The 14488-nt window shown below is 39.9% G+C and overlaps 1 protein-coding gene across 4 annotated transcripts in view; it reads left to right on the forward strand.

The window, feature by feature from the left end:
* ACOXL (acyl-CoA oxidase like) overlaps window positions 1-14488 on the forward strand; it is a 347270-nt gene that overhangs the window by 153379 nt on the left and 179403 nt on the right. For 3 of the 4 annotated variants that reach the window (XM_049095680.1, XM_025453977.3, XM_049095682.1), the window contains exon 11: window positions 3197-3313. The exons of the other annotated variant lie outside the window; for it this stretch is intronic. In XM_049095680.1, coding sequence (XP_048951637.1) covers window positions 3197-3313 — 117 coding nt within the window. The remainder of the gene's footprint in view (window positions 1-3196; window positions 3314-14488) is intronic. 4 annotated transcript variants of the gene reach the window in all.

The raw sequence follows: 14488 nt of genomic DNA on the forward strand, positions 1-14488 counted from the left end.
TGGCATGAAAGATAGAAGTGCTTCCACGGGGGAGGAATAACGGGTGAAATGCTCAGGGCATTCCGAGGAGAAGTAGCTCCCTCCTTTGATTGGCTTGGTTTGGGTTTTGAAGAGGCATGGCACGAATGGGAGAAAGTGTCAGTGGGAGGGGAGGGTATTTGGCTAAGCCACCAAAAATACAATGTGTGGCAGCCGAGTGAGGTTGGCTGAGAGCCTTGCCTGGACAGAGGCCCAGGATGGGAAGTGTCTGAAGGGGCTTAGCAGAAAAAACAGTTGGGACACTCAAGTAAGGCCAAAGTAGGCTTTTGAATGCCAAGCTGAAACATTTGGATTTCATGCTGTATGAGCTGGCCAGAGCTGTTCTGTTTTGCCCCCTGGTTCTGTTAATGAATTCATAGACTCATAGAGAATGCCTACGCCTGGCCGTATATCATAATCCCAGAACTTAATTAACAGGTTAGGATGCTGATGTAAATGTATTGTGGGTGAAAAAGAGAAATTCCCTGTGGCAGGGCTTGAAGACTCAGTGCCTCCCAGGCCTGCCGGTAATGTCAGCGAGCAGAAAGGGCTCAGGGGACCCTGGGGAACAGCCATGTCCTAAACGGAGGAGTCAGCAGGCTCTGAGCTCCAGTGGATCAGATCAAGGGAATGGAGTCCAGATTTACCAGATCTTCCTAGTTTTTGAGAAAACCTGGGAAGTCAGAGTCTTGTGTAATCTCCTGAGTTTTGTGAAATTGCCTGGTAAGTCTGCGGCAGCTCACCAGCGAAACTCTTTCCTCCCTAACAACACAAAAAAAGGTCTGAGCCCTGCCACATGGGCTCCTGGTGGTCTCTTTCTGCTCTGCACCTGGCCTCCTAATTGAATTGTGAGAATCAAAGGGGAAATGGGACGGTTATAAGGTGTACCTGAATTAGGAAAGTAAGCCATACCAGGTCAGGGGTCAGACCTGGCATCCCATCCGAAGACCTTCTCTGAGGTCTTGAGAGAGCTATTGCATTGTGCTTCATCTCCATTTCCTCATTGGCAAAATCCATCCATCCATCCATCCATCCATGCATTCATTCATACTGTGTGTGGGGCCAAGACAAACACTTCACACACAAAAACATAATTTGATGGGATGCTTTCTAAAATGGCATTGCTATTATAATTATTTTTTAGCAAAACAAAAGCTAAAAGGTGTAATGATCAGGGGCTTCTTTTCCTGGTGCTGTGTGGATAAAGTTCCCTCTAGCAGCACATTAGGAAATACTGGTGGGCAGCCCTGGTGGCGCAGCGGTTTAGCGCCGCCTGCAGCCCGGGGTGTGATCCTGGAGATACGGGATCGAGTCTCACGTCAGGCTCCCTGCATGGGGCCTGCTTCTCCCTCTGCCTGTGTCTCTGCCTCTCTCTCACTCTCTCTGAATGAATGAATAAATAAATAAATAAATAAATAAATAAATCTTAAAAAAAGAAAAAGGAAATACTGGTGATTGACAGAGTGAGATGGGGGTGGGGTTACATGCAAGGCTCTCCTACCCACATCACCTGGTCTAGTTCTCTCTGTGTCTAGAGCTGTGAGCTCAACAGCTGGGCCTCAGCCTTCTTGACCCTGGTGGACACCCAGCACCTAAAGTGGTGCTGACACAGAGCAGGTGCAAAGATGTCCCCCAGAGGAGTGGATCTCATGTGTCAGTGAATGCCTTTGGTACACAAAATTTCAGCCACAGCGACCATAGAAAAAGCTACAGTATAATCATAGCACTGAAAAATGGAAGTTAAGAGAACAAGGACAAATGGAATTTAAATTGACCTGACATTATGATGATGCCACTATTGGATCTGTGATTTTTTCTTACTGGTTTCGCAGTGTTCCAGCAAAAGCTGAGAAGTTTCGCTACAGGCTGTCAGGCCTCATTTGATGCCATGCCCCACTGTTGTCAGTGTACACTGGGGCAGACAGAGGGCAGACTTGGGTAGTGATCCTCAGACAACCAACGGTAGGATGGTTAGACTGTGCCTGGGGAAGCTCAAAAGCCACCCCCTGTGTGTCCCTCTGGTCATGTGTGTCCTTACCACCTCCCACCCACAATTCACAACAGGGACAGGTTATGAATTCTAGACATAGTATGCACGAAGAATATCATGGTGTCCTTCTTTTAAGAACAAATAAAGACCATATTAAAGCATCAAATTATGTTTAAGAAGGTCTATCAAATATAAAAAAGTTTTTAAATTTCTGTTTTCCTTCTCTCCTTGTGATGGATAGATATCCTCCCTTCACTGGTGTCTGAAGCAGGAGGCTGCTCTGCCTGTTAGATAATATAGTACCCTGTGTGCATGTGTGTGCATCCCAATATGCACATGCACCTGTGTGCACGTGTGTGTGCATGCATGTGTGTGTGTGTGAGATGGTCTTTCAGAAATCAATATGAAGGTCACAGGTGTTCAAAAATAGGATCTGCCAGGCCCAGGGCTGGGGAGCACCACAGGGCTCGGGAGGAGGTGACTTCCAAAAGGCCAGGCTCTTTGCAATCTGCTGCCGAGGGATTCTGTAAGATTAGTCCCCGGGTGTTGCCTATAGGGATAATCCCAGGCCACTTCAGGAACCACACTGAGGAAGGTTACCATCCGCCCCGATGCCACTGATGCCACTGCGAAATGCAACAGCTGCTCACAGAGCACAGGATTTACGGCAGGATGTGAACACCCTTCTGTGTGGAACTGCAGGGGAGATTTAGGTGGGCTGAAAGTAATGGCCTGCCCATGAATCTGACAGGAGCACCGGGGTTAGCTTTGCCTCCTTGTTGAGAATGTCCTTTTGAAATATGTTCTAGGATATTGCGCTTGTCCTATTAATTATGTCACAAACTTCGTAAAGCTGAATAATTAATGATCACAGGGCACTTGGAACTATAAAATGCCATGTAAATGTTAAGGCATAAAAATTATTCTGTGTATTAATTAAATAGATAGGATGCTTTAAAAATATTCCATGGTGGGGAAATAAATTTCCAGAAGAGCTGAAAAGCTTTTTTGTTGGATTGTCCTAAGAAACTTTTGATATCTAATTATCTTAATCACATTTTAGGAGACTTGGGCATTCCTTATTCTGAAGCATTTGAAAGGCAAAATGGCTGCTTGACATGTTTAGCTCAGGAAATGAAGTTGCCTATTGAATTTTGGTAAAAATTGTGTCTGCTTGGTTCTCTCTAGCCGGAGGCAGTTTGGTCCTAAAGCCAAGGAAGAAGTCAAGATCATTGAGCACCAAACACAGACCCTTCGGCTGATGCCTCACCTGGCCACAGCCTTGGCCTTGACCTTCGTCAGCAGGTGAGATGGCTCTCAGGGTTTTCTCCCTGAAGACGAGTGTGAGCTCCTGCCTGGCATCAGTAAGGAGTGAGAGGGGAGAGGCAAGCAGGGGCTTCATCTTCTAGCTGCGAGTAGGAAAGAGTCTGTGTTTGAAGTCTAATGCTCAGGTTAAGAGTGATGTCTCACTCTTGATTATCTGTATATCCAGGTGAGAGAAGCCTCAAACCAACATTTCTCCACAGTTTCTGAAAGAAACAGAACAACACCCTTGGCTGTTAAGAGTGCTCTACCTCTGATAAAGGTTCTAATTTAAAGTTTTCAAAAATAGGTCAAGGTGTATGCATATGCAGGTAGGGAGGTAAGAGTCAGGCTATTGAACAACACAGTAATCATACTATAAATTTACATGGAGCTTTGCATTTTATAGCAGGCTTCCATCTATGCCTCTCAGCTATTCCTCCTCAAAGCCCCGGGAGGTTGTCTAGGCAGCTGTGTGTCATCACCACCTTCTAAAGGTCAGAAAATTGGGGGATTTGCCTAAGATCACAGGGTCTGGGAGTAGACGTACTGGGAATATAACTCCAGATTTTGGACCTTTATCCTGTGTTCTCTCGTCCTTATGCAATCCTGCTTCTTAGAGTATTCACTTCTGAGTAATTTAGAATCGGTGTGTGTTTGAAATTTACTGCACAAACGGCTAGACTGGTGCCGGGATTTCTAAAAGTAAGGTAATCGAGAAGCCCTGCCAGTCTGGTGTGCTGCTGGCTTGTGTGGCTGCCTGGCTACTGCTGGCCTGGCCACACTTCTGCACTGGGATTCCAGGCTTCTCAAACAGCAAGTCCTACAGACTGAACTTCTGGTAACGCTAACATCAGTCAATCCCAGCCACCCAGAAGAAAATGTGAATCCCTCACATCCAATATCTTACTTAAAATATTTTTGAATGCTTTTTGAGATTTAATTAGCATATGAAACAATGTACAGATTTTAGGGTATAGTTCAATGACAAACATATACCCTTGTGTAATGAACGCTCCAACCAAATAGAAAACATTTCCCTCTTTGCAGTTGCCCCTCACCTCACCACCACAGCCCCACCACTCACAACCACCTTTCTGAACTTTATCCCCAAAGCTTAGTTTTGTCAGGTCTTGAACTTCATATAAATGGCAACATATAGTATGAGTATGTATGTCCAGTTTATTTTGTTCAGCATCATTAATGTCCTCATGTTCCTCAGTGTTGTTGGTAGTTTGTTAATTTTTAGTGCTGAGTTGTAACATTAAATGAATAAACCACAATTTTTAAGTCCATTTTCCCAGGGCTGAACATTTGGGTTATGTCTAGTTTTTTAGCTGCTAGGAATAAGACACAATGAATACTCTTGTACAAGTCTTTCATTTTTCTTAGGGTAAATACCTAGAGAGGATTTGCTGGGTAATTAGATATGTGTATGTCCAACTTTATAGAAACTGCCATTTTTCAGAGAGGTAGTACCATTTTATACTCATTTGAGCAATGCATGAGAGTTCTGGTTACTCTATCCTGAGATATGTTTAGTATCTCAAAAGTGTTACCAAAAAAAATCAAGTTGTATGAGTCATCTAAGTCTGTTCTTTTTCAAAATTGTCTTGGCTGTTTTGACTTGTCTGGGCACTTTGCATTTCCATATACAATTTTGGACTTGCTTTTCAGGTTGTGTGTGTGTGTGTGTGTGTGTGTGTGTGTTTAAACAAAAAGTCTGATTGTATTTATCTGTGATTGCATGGAATCTCTTAAGCAATTCAGGCAGTACTGGGTCTTTCAAATCCAAGAAGATGGTTTATCTCTCTATTTATATAGGAATTTAATTTTTCTTAGCATGTTTTATAATTTACAGTATAGAGATCTTTCACATTTTTTAACTAAATTTATTCAAATGGAATTGCTTTTAAAATTTAATTACTGTTTCTTAATGTTATATGGAGATGTAATTGAATTTTTTATATTGACCTCTATATTCTCACTAAATTCACTTATTAGATCTAATATATTTTCTATATATATAATCATATCACATGTACATGAGGAGAGTCTTACTTCTTCCTTGCCAATACTTGTACCTTTTAAAAATCCTTTTTCTTGTCTTGTTAGACTGGCTAAAATCTCCATTACAATATTGAATAGCAATTGTGAGAGTGAACATTCTTATTTTGTTCCTGATTTTAGAGGAAAAGCATTCAGTATTTCCCATTAAGTGTGAACATTCACTGTAGGATTTTTGTGGATGACTTATTAGACTAGGGAAGTTCCCCTATACTCTTAGTTAGCTGAATGTTTTTAACATGGATGTTGGATTTTGACTTAATTTTTGCCTCTATTTAGCTGATTATATGAGATTTCTTCATTATATTAATGGAATGAGTTACACTGATTACTTTTCAAATGTTGAGCCTGATTTACATTCTTTGAAATCCTTGGCCATAATGTATTATAATACCTTTATATTATTGGATATAAATTGGTAATGTTTGTATAAGGAATTTTGTGTATGCTTGTAAAGAATATCATTTTCTTTCCTTTGAGATGTCCTTGTTAGGTTTTGGTATAAGGGTTATGCTGTCCTCAGAGCATGAATAGGAAAGTGGTCCCTTCCCCTATATTTTCTCAAGGAGTTTTTATAAGATTGATATTATTTCTTCCTTAAATTTGATAGTATTTACTAAGAAGCCATCTGGGCATGGTTTTGTTTTTAATAGGAAGATTTTTGATACTCTGTTAATTTCCTTAACAAATAGGATTCTTAAGATCACCAAGTTCTTCTCTGTCAGTTTTTGTTAATTTGCGTTTTTCAAGGAATTTGTCCTTTTCCTCTAATTTGTAAAATATATCTAAGTTGTTATTAATATTTCCTTATTATAATACTAATGTCTATAGGATCTGTAGTAATGACCCTTCTTATTTCTAATATAGTTTTGGGCTTTGTTTAAGGGTCAATTTTGCAAGATGTTTATCAGTTTTGTTAATCTTTTCAAATAATATACTTTTGTCTTGAGTGCTTTTCTTACATTTTTGTCCCTTTTCTGTTATTGATTTAATTTCTTGTCTTTATTATTTTCTCACTTCTATTTAGCTGGGAATTAATCAGCTTTCTTTTTCTAGTTTTTCCTAGCTCATTGGTCTAAAACCTTTCTTTATAAAATAAAAATGTATTATTAAAAAAATTTTCTGCTCATTTTGTTTTGTGTATTTTTAAGCTTTGTTATTTAGAACATACAGATTTTGGGTAATATCTTCTAGAGGAATTTAGCCTATTATATTAACTGTTTCTCTTTGTATCTGGCAATTTTTTTTTTTGTCTTGAAGTTTACTTTCTCTGCTATTGTTATAACCATACCAGTTTTCTAATGCCTAGTGTTTTCATGTTATATCTCTTCCCACCGTTATATTTTAACCTGTCATTGAATCAACCTACATGTGCCATTATGAGATTTTTATAAATAGCCTATGGCGAGGTCGTGCTTTTTATCCAATTTGATAATCTTTAACTTAAAATGTTAAGGTCATTTTTATTTGCTATAATTCCTAGTAAGTCTACCATTTTGCTACTTGCTTTGTTCTGTCTCCATTTCTTCATTCTCTTTCTTTTTCCTAGTGAACACTTTAAGTATCATATTATGCATCCTTATCTTGCCAGTACCCACCTTGAATTGGTATTATACCACTTTATATATAATGTAAACTTGTAAGACTGTAATTCTTTCTTTTTGGGGGGAGCTATTGAGGTTGTTTTTAGTATTTCATTTTATCTCCACTCAGATTTTACCTGTACTTCTTTTCTTTTTCTTTTTCCCAAAAAATCTGGAGTGTGTGTATTTCAACTACTTGGGTGATTCTAGTTAATGGACAGAGTTAAGGACTGCAGCAGCTTTTTAGGAAGCTTCCTAGTGTAACCTGGAAATAAACTTCACTAACAGATAAAAGACGGCAGTATTAAATTTCACGAAAATTTAAATTGGATCAAAATAGCCTGATATAAAACCTGGTAATTTTTCACATGCATGGCAATGGAAAATACAATTCTTCTTTGAATTTTTTGCCCAGTAGTCAAAAACTACAAGCTATTAACTATTACAAAGAGGCTAGAGTATCTACATATTTACCTCTTTGTTCACTATTCATAATCCATGACACAGGAAGTTAATAGACCACATAACAAAGAGTTGCCATATATTCCACATTTATAAGTTTCTATATACACACATATGTACTTGCATCTTTAAGTATAACAGAAGTGTGATATGTACAGCATGTTTCCTTTTTCTTCAGCTCTATTTCTTTTTTAGCTTGATTTAAACTTAATTTACCTTGATTTTTCTAAGTGCTGTATTGCTGCTATTAGTAAACATTATTTTCTCTTGATTTTAGGGAGATACCTTCCAAATGCCAACATCAAAGAAATAGAGAGATCACAATTCTAGCTTAAGGTTTCAAGGGGAGAAATGAAAGGTTATTAATGGAAATTAATTAATAAAAAATCATGGAATCCTAAAAAAAAAAAGTCACGAAATCCTTATCATGTACCATGCAAAAGTAACACAGTACTGAACAGGACAGGGTCAGGTCCATGCCTCATCAAACTGTCAATCTAATTGGTCCCAGGACCTTCCATTTTCCTGGCCTTCACTCCTTGCACCCACTGTGGTTTCTGGCCTTGCTCAGGGTCCCCATTGTGGTTCTATTTCTTCTTCCTCTTTATTTCTTTCTCCCTATCCCCCATTGTAGCAGGGGGTTGACTCACTGAAAATTTGGTTATTGGAAAGTTGTCTGTGTTTTAAAACAAGCCCGGGGAGAAGCCGGTGTTTTCTGCAACATACTCTGGCTTTCCTGTTTCTCTCTAGTTGATAGCCCCTGGTGCGCCTTCTCTGACTTGTACATAAAAAGTTCAATGAAGCTGATTGCAACTTGACGAAATCTTATGCTAAGTACCTCTGCCCACTTCACACACATTTTTTAAAAGGTTATGAAACCTTGCTTCTAGGACCCATTTCCAAATTCCCATGGATATGATGCTGCCAATCAACTGGCTTCAAGTTTTAGGGTCTGGGTAACCTCAAGTTTGTTGAGTTACATGTTTATTCAATGTGCTGGATCCTCCTCAAGTACAGAGAAACACTCATGAGAGTAGTCTAACTTAAGTGTATGAGTCTAGAGTTAGGAGAGCAGGAAAAACAAACCACCAGCTAGGTCAGCTGGCCTTGCCTCTCCTCCTTTCTAATGTGACAAGACATGAGGAGTTAGAGGTCACTTCGTGGTTAAAAGGCAAGTAATAGAAATAAGGTGGGATGGCTTTTTCCAGTGCACATGTGTTTATATATTCAGTAATTACATGATACCTTGCTAATAGGTTTACCAGGTAAAATACAGTCCTCAAATGCATACTTTTTATGCATTTTTATCCAATGCATAATTTTTTAGTCTAAGTATATCTTAATACTTAAACTAAAATACTTAAACTAAAAATTACGCATTATCTGAAATTCACATTTAAACGAGTCTCCTCTATTTCTGTTTATTAAATCTGGTGGTCCTACCTGGTAGGCCCTGGACACATGCTAGTGCTTGAGTCAGACACAGTCCCTGTCACATGGAGCATGTAGTGCCTTATCTGGAGCTTGACAGTAGAAGGTTAGCAAGCTACTTACCCTCGTCCTTATCCCCTTTCTTTCCCATTGACTCCACAGGCCTGGAGAGAGGGAGGACTCCTCTAGCCCTTAGGGAGCCCAACCATCCCCACCCTTCATCACTCACATTCTCTTGCCTTTAACAAGGAGGAGATGGAAACTCAATGTCCTTTGGAGCTTGTTCAGTCCAAGAAGAGACGGGACTTTCTCTTCCCACTGACTGCTCAGCTGCTGGATATCGGGACTGACTTGATGAAGTGAGGGCTGGCGTGGTGGGGGCCTCTGAGAAGAGATGATGGGCTCCTGAGGAGCCTGCCAGGGCTTTTCTCCTCCCACCTGTCCAGAGATGGCAGACATGTCCCTTCCTCCCTTTATTACATGACCTGTGTGTCAGGCACCTTTCCAGGCCCTGAGGACTCAGCAGCCAACAGTTCTGTCTAGGTGGCTCACATGGCCAGGTAGGTTTCCTGTTTTCTGCCTTTGGGCATGGGAACCATCCTTAGGTTTCTTAATTAACCTCTTCCCATGGGGCCTAGGGCATCCAAAGCCTGCTTCTCACTGTCGAGTGCCAATGTTGCCCTGCATGCTTCCTGGTCTGGGGGTACACTGGTGGATACATGGCATGTGGGGTCTTCCTGGACATGTGAACCGCACCCTGGCTGATGCCCTCTGTTCTTATCCACTGACTGCTGGCCATTAATGCTCACAGTGCCAGTTGTTGTTGCCTGCCATCACCTCTGAGACTCAAGTGTCCTGCCCCCACCCCACCAATTACCACATTCTAGTGAGTTTGCCTCCCTCGTGGGAATTATTCAAGGCCCTCCCTCCTTATTACCTCACCGGGGCCCTCCCCAGCTCCCCTTCCTGTGCCCTGCCCCCCACATACAGCCTGGTCCTCATCAAATCCATTCTCCACAAGCAACCACACCTAAATAGAATCTGAACTCTCACTTGACTGCTGGAACCCTCCCAGGGCCTTCCAGCCCCCTCCTTACTGGATAAACTTAAGCTCCCTCCTACAGCCTTGGAGTACCTTCCTCTGCCTGGCCCCTGCCAGCCTCCACCCCACCTCCATATCTTTTCTCTTCCACATTGAGGCTCTGTACTCAGCCCTTGCCCTGCTTTGGCCTTCCTCACAAAGCATCATCCGCACCTTGCCTCCACATTCATCTCTCACATCTTTATTTTCCTTTACTGGGCAGTTCATTGTCATCTTTTGAGATCTAGTTCAGGCTATCATGTCTTCCAAGACACCTTCTCTGAGCCTCTCTTAGAATGAGGAGCCCCCTGATAAGCTCCTTCGAGCGGCTGGACCCCTCTTATCATTGTACCATTACTCTTGATTTGTGGTTGTGAATTCTTCATGCATAGATATTGTGGATTCTTAATTTGGCATCTCCACATCAAAGAGTGCCTGACTCTCTGCACAGGTTGCTTCAACTGACCTGAATGAAATTGCCTTGTGTAATCACATCACACTTGGCCATGAGGTTATGTGGAGCTTTGCTTCCACACTTTCTGTTGGTCCCTAAAGCATAAGTTCCATGATGTGAAGGAGTTAGTCCAAGAGCTAGCTGGCCAGGGTAGTTGGTAGCTGATACCTCTCCTGGGAATCATTTGGTGGGACTTGCTGCAAAAATGCATTTTCTAGCTTTTAACATCACCATTTTAAGTGTACCAGCCAATGGGAGTATTTGGGGTCTGCCTCACCTCTTATTTCTTCCAGGCCAAATGGGTAGCTTAGGGAGTCCAGGCCGGGTTCCGGCCAGGAGGGGCCACAGCACCATTGCTGTTAGCTTTCAGTTGGATTCAGTCATTATCTCTGGCAATCTGTTTTTATCCAAAATCTCTAAGAATAAAATTATGATGATAACTAACACATATTCAATTGCTTATCATGTATCACACACTGTCTTCAGTAACTTCTTGAACACCACAAGACAACTCACCAAGTTTCTCTCTCTCTTTTTTTAAAGGTTTTATTTATTTATTCATGAGAGACAGAGAGAGAGAGAGATTGAGAGAGAGAGGAGAAACACAGGCAGAGGGAGAAGCAGGCTCTATGCAGGGATCCCGATGTGGGACTTGATCCCGGGTCTCCATGATCACACCCCGGGCCGAAGTCAGGCGCTAAACTACTAAGCCACCCAGGGATCCCCTCTGTCTCTCTCTTTTTTTTTTTAACTGATGTTTCCATAGCACCTAGAACTGTGCCTGGCACAAAGTAAGGTTTCATTCATTTTCGTGTGGAATCGCTGAGTGGGCAGAATGATATTTCATGGTTTCAGAAATTTACCAAAGACCTGTCCCTGTCAAAAAATGGAGTTCAGGATAGTTAAGGACTTAAGATATTCCTTAGCAAATGAATGCCACCATTTGTGCATTGAATTGTGTTTTTAATACAATCCTGAAATCTTATTGCCCAAAAGTCTTACTTTGCTGTTTTTATGTAAAGCACACTTTTGTAAATTGAATCCTGCCCTCTCACTGACTTAACGGTTTTAGAGATACTCTGCATTTCTCCTGAATCTTACCCTGAGGGTAGGTTCTAATAATTCAAGCGGCTGTAACTTGTAAACAAATACTTCGCATTTCTAGAGGCATTGCCTATAAAGTAAACATATTTAGAAATGGGAATATATTTTCCTATTATTCCTAATATAGGAATATGTTTTCCTATATACTTCCTATCATATTGAGGAATAATTTTTCTACATAATCCCTACATCTTAATTTATCTTCTGGGTCACTCTGAATTTCTTATATCAAATTTTCATAAGATATGTACCTTCTGGACTCCAACATACTCTGCACACAGAAGGCTTCTCAGTTCCCCTTTGCAAGCAGACATGGGATATGATAAAGAATAAGAGTCACTGGATGCACCTCTCGTCTGGCAGATGGAGGCTCTCATCAGGGCCCATGTCCTATGAATTTTAAGTAAAGTGGGAAGCCAGTATTGCAAAGAGATTTCACCAGCTCTTTGCTAGGAGAGAGTTTCATGAGTCTTTCTTTCTTTCTTTCTTTCTTTCTTTCTTTCTTTCTTTCTTTCTTTCTTTCTTTCTTTTTTTTAAAGATTTTATTTATTTATTCATGAGAGACACAGAGAGAGAGGCATAGACACAGGCAGAGGGAGAAGCAGGATCCATGCAGGGAGCCCGATGTGGGACTCGATCCCAGGACTCCAGAATCACTCCCTGGGGCTGAAGGCAGGTGCTAAACTGCTGAACTACCCAGGGATCCCCCAAGTCCTTCTTTTCTTAAAGCCTATTTTGTTTCTTATTTCTCACCCATTTCTACCCTAGAGAATGATTAGGGCTGTGTGTGTGTGTGTGTGTGTGTGTGTGTGTGTGTGTGTGTGTGTGTTAGGGAGATCAGCAGGGAGTCATATGTACATTTTTAAAAAATGCTCAGCTCTGAGACTCTCTGAGAATCATTGTAGGGCAGTCACAGCCCGGGAGTTGGGTGATAGTACTATAGCATAGACTGAGAATGCTGTAAACTTTCTCAGGGCACTGATATGCACATTATTTATCATGAAAAGAGCATGATTTTAGGACTAGGAAGTCCTAGGTTTGACTCCTAGCTCTGTCCTGTCTGGGAGACCTTGACTTAGGTATGTGACCTCAGTTGGCCCTCTGTTTCCCCATCTATCAAGTGGGGATATGATTTCCTATTTCATGGGGTTGTTGTAAAGATGAAGTTAGATAATAAATGTAGAAGCTCATTGCTTATAGTAGTTGCTCAATACAGTTAGGTTTTCTTCATCTAAGTGCCAATTAAACAAATGATGGTTTCCCTGTTTTTCCATTTGTCCCAGCTCAATGGTTTCAGTTATGAAGTTTGATAGCAGACTTGCCTATTTGCTGTAGAATGAGGCCCCAATGCAACATTTTTTGCATATTCAGGTTTCACTGAGGAAACAAGGATATTCAGACATTGTGAGATTATTCTATGGATGGAAACAGGTAAATAAATACCTTGAGCCAAAATTGATTTTGTCATTAAGGAAATGAAAAGGCAAGCCATAGAATGGGAGGAAATGTTTGCAATATATATATCTGAAAATGGGATGTTATATAGAATATATGCTAACACAGAAAATATAATTCAACTAAAAATTAGATGAGCAAGCCAATAGATTTAAAAGATTCAAATAGACACTTGACAAAAGAATATATATAATGATCAGCCAATATATAATATATACATGAAAAGATGCTAGTTATCAGGGAAATGCAAATTCAAACCATGAGGATACACTATTATGTATCCACTGGATTGACAAATTTAAAAAGACCAAAAAGACCAATTATTGGCAGACATGGAACAACCAGAACTCTCCTACACTGTGGGTAGGAATGTAAAATTGCACAACCACTTTGGAAAACTGTTTGGCAGTTTCTTAAAAAGTTAAAAATATATCTACCATATGACCCAGTCACTTCCCTCCTACATATTTACTGAAGAGAAATAAAGACATATGTCTCCCCTAAGATTTTACATGAATTTCCATAGTGTTTTCTTTGTAATAGCCCTAAACTGGAAACAACCAAAATGTTCATCAACAGTGAATGCAAAAATAAAGTGTGATATATGCATTGCATAGATGGAATTCTAGTCAGCAATAAAAAAGAGCAGCTACTAATACATGCTACAGTATGGATGAATCTCAAAACAATATGCTGATTGAAAGAAGGAAGACATAACATGCTGTATAATTTTATTTACATAAAATGTAAACTACTTTCTAGTGACAAACAGCAGGTTAGTGGATGACTGGAAATGAGGATCAATCAAGGAAGGGATAGACTGTAAAAAAGCATGAGGCGTTTTTTGGAAGGTGTTGGAAATGTTCTGTAGCTTGATTGTGGTGTTATTCTCATGGGTATGTACAGTTGTCAAAATTTGTTAAATGGCATGCTTTGAATGAATGCAGTCTGTTGTAAAATAAATTACCCTCAATAATGTTGATAAGGAAAAAAGAGAAATTATTTATTTAAAGCAAAAATAGCAATGAATTTTATAACATATGTAGAAGATATAAATAGATAGGTAGACAGATAGATATTAAATAATCTCAAACAGTAGCACAATAGATGGGTGAATGAAATGGTAGTATATTGTATTATTGTAAGGTTCTTCAATTATCTGAAAAGTGTTATAACATTATATGAGGGAAGAATGTGTTAGGTTAAAGATGCATATTTTATACTATAAAAATCACTAAAAAGTATACAAGTAACATAGTTAAAACTCTAACAGTGGGATACTAAAACCTATGCAATTAATCAAAAGAAGACAGAAGCAGAGGGAAAAGAGAACAAAGAACACATGGGATAAATAGAGGAAAGATTGCAAGATAATAGTTTCAAACTCAATCGTGTTAATAATTACATTAGATGTAAATGGTTTAAACACTCCTACTTAATTTACAGATTGTCAGACATAATAAAAAAATCAAGACTGAACTAGATGCTTTCTATAAGAAATGCACTTAAAATATAAAGACAAATTGATTAAAAGTGAAAGA

The sequence above is a fragment of the Canis lupus genome, chromosome 17 (assembly GCF_003254725.2).
Source record: "Canis lupus dingo isolate Sandy chromosome 17, ASM325472v2, whole genome shotgun sequence".
NCBI lineage: Eukaryota > Metazoa > Chordata > Mammalia > Carnivora > Canidae > Canis > Canis lupus.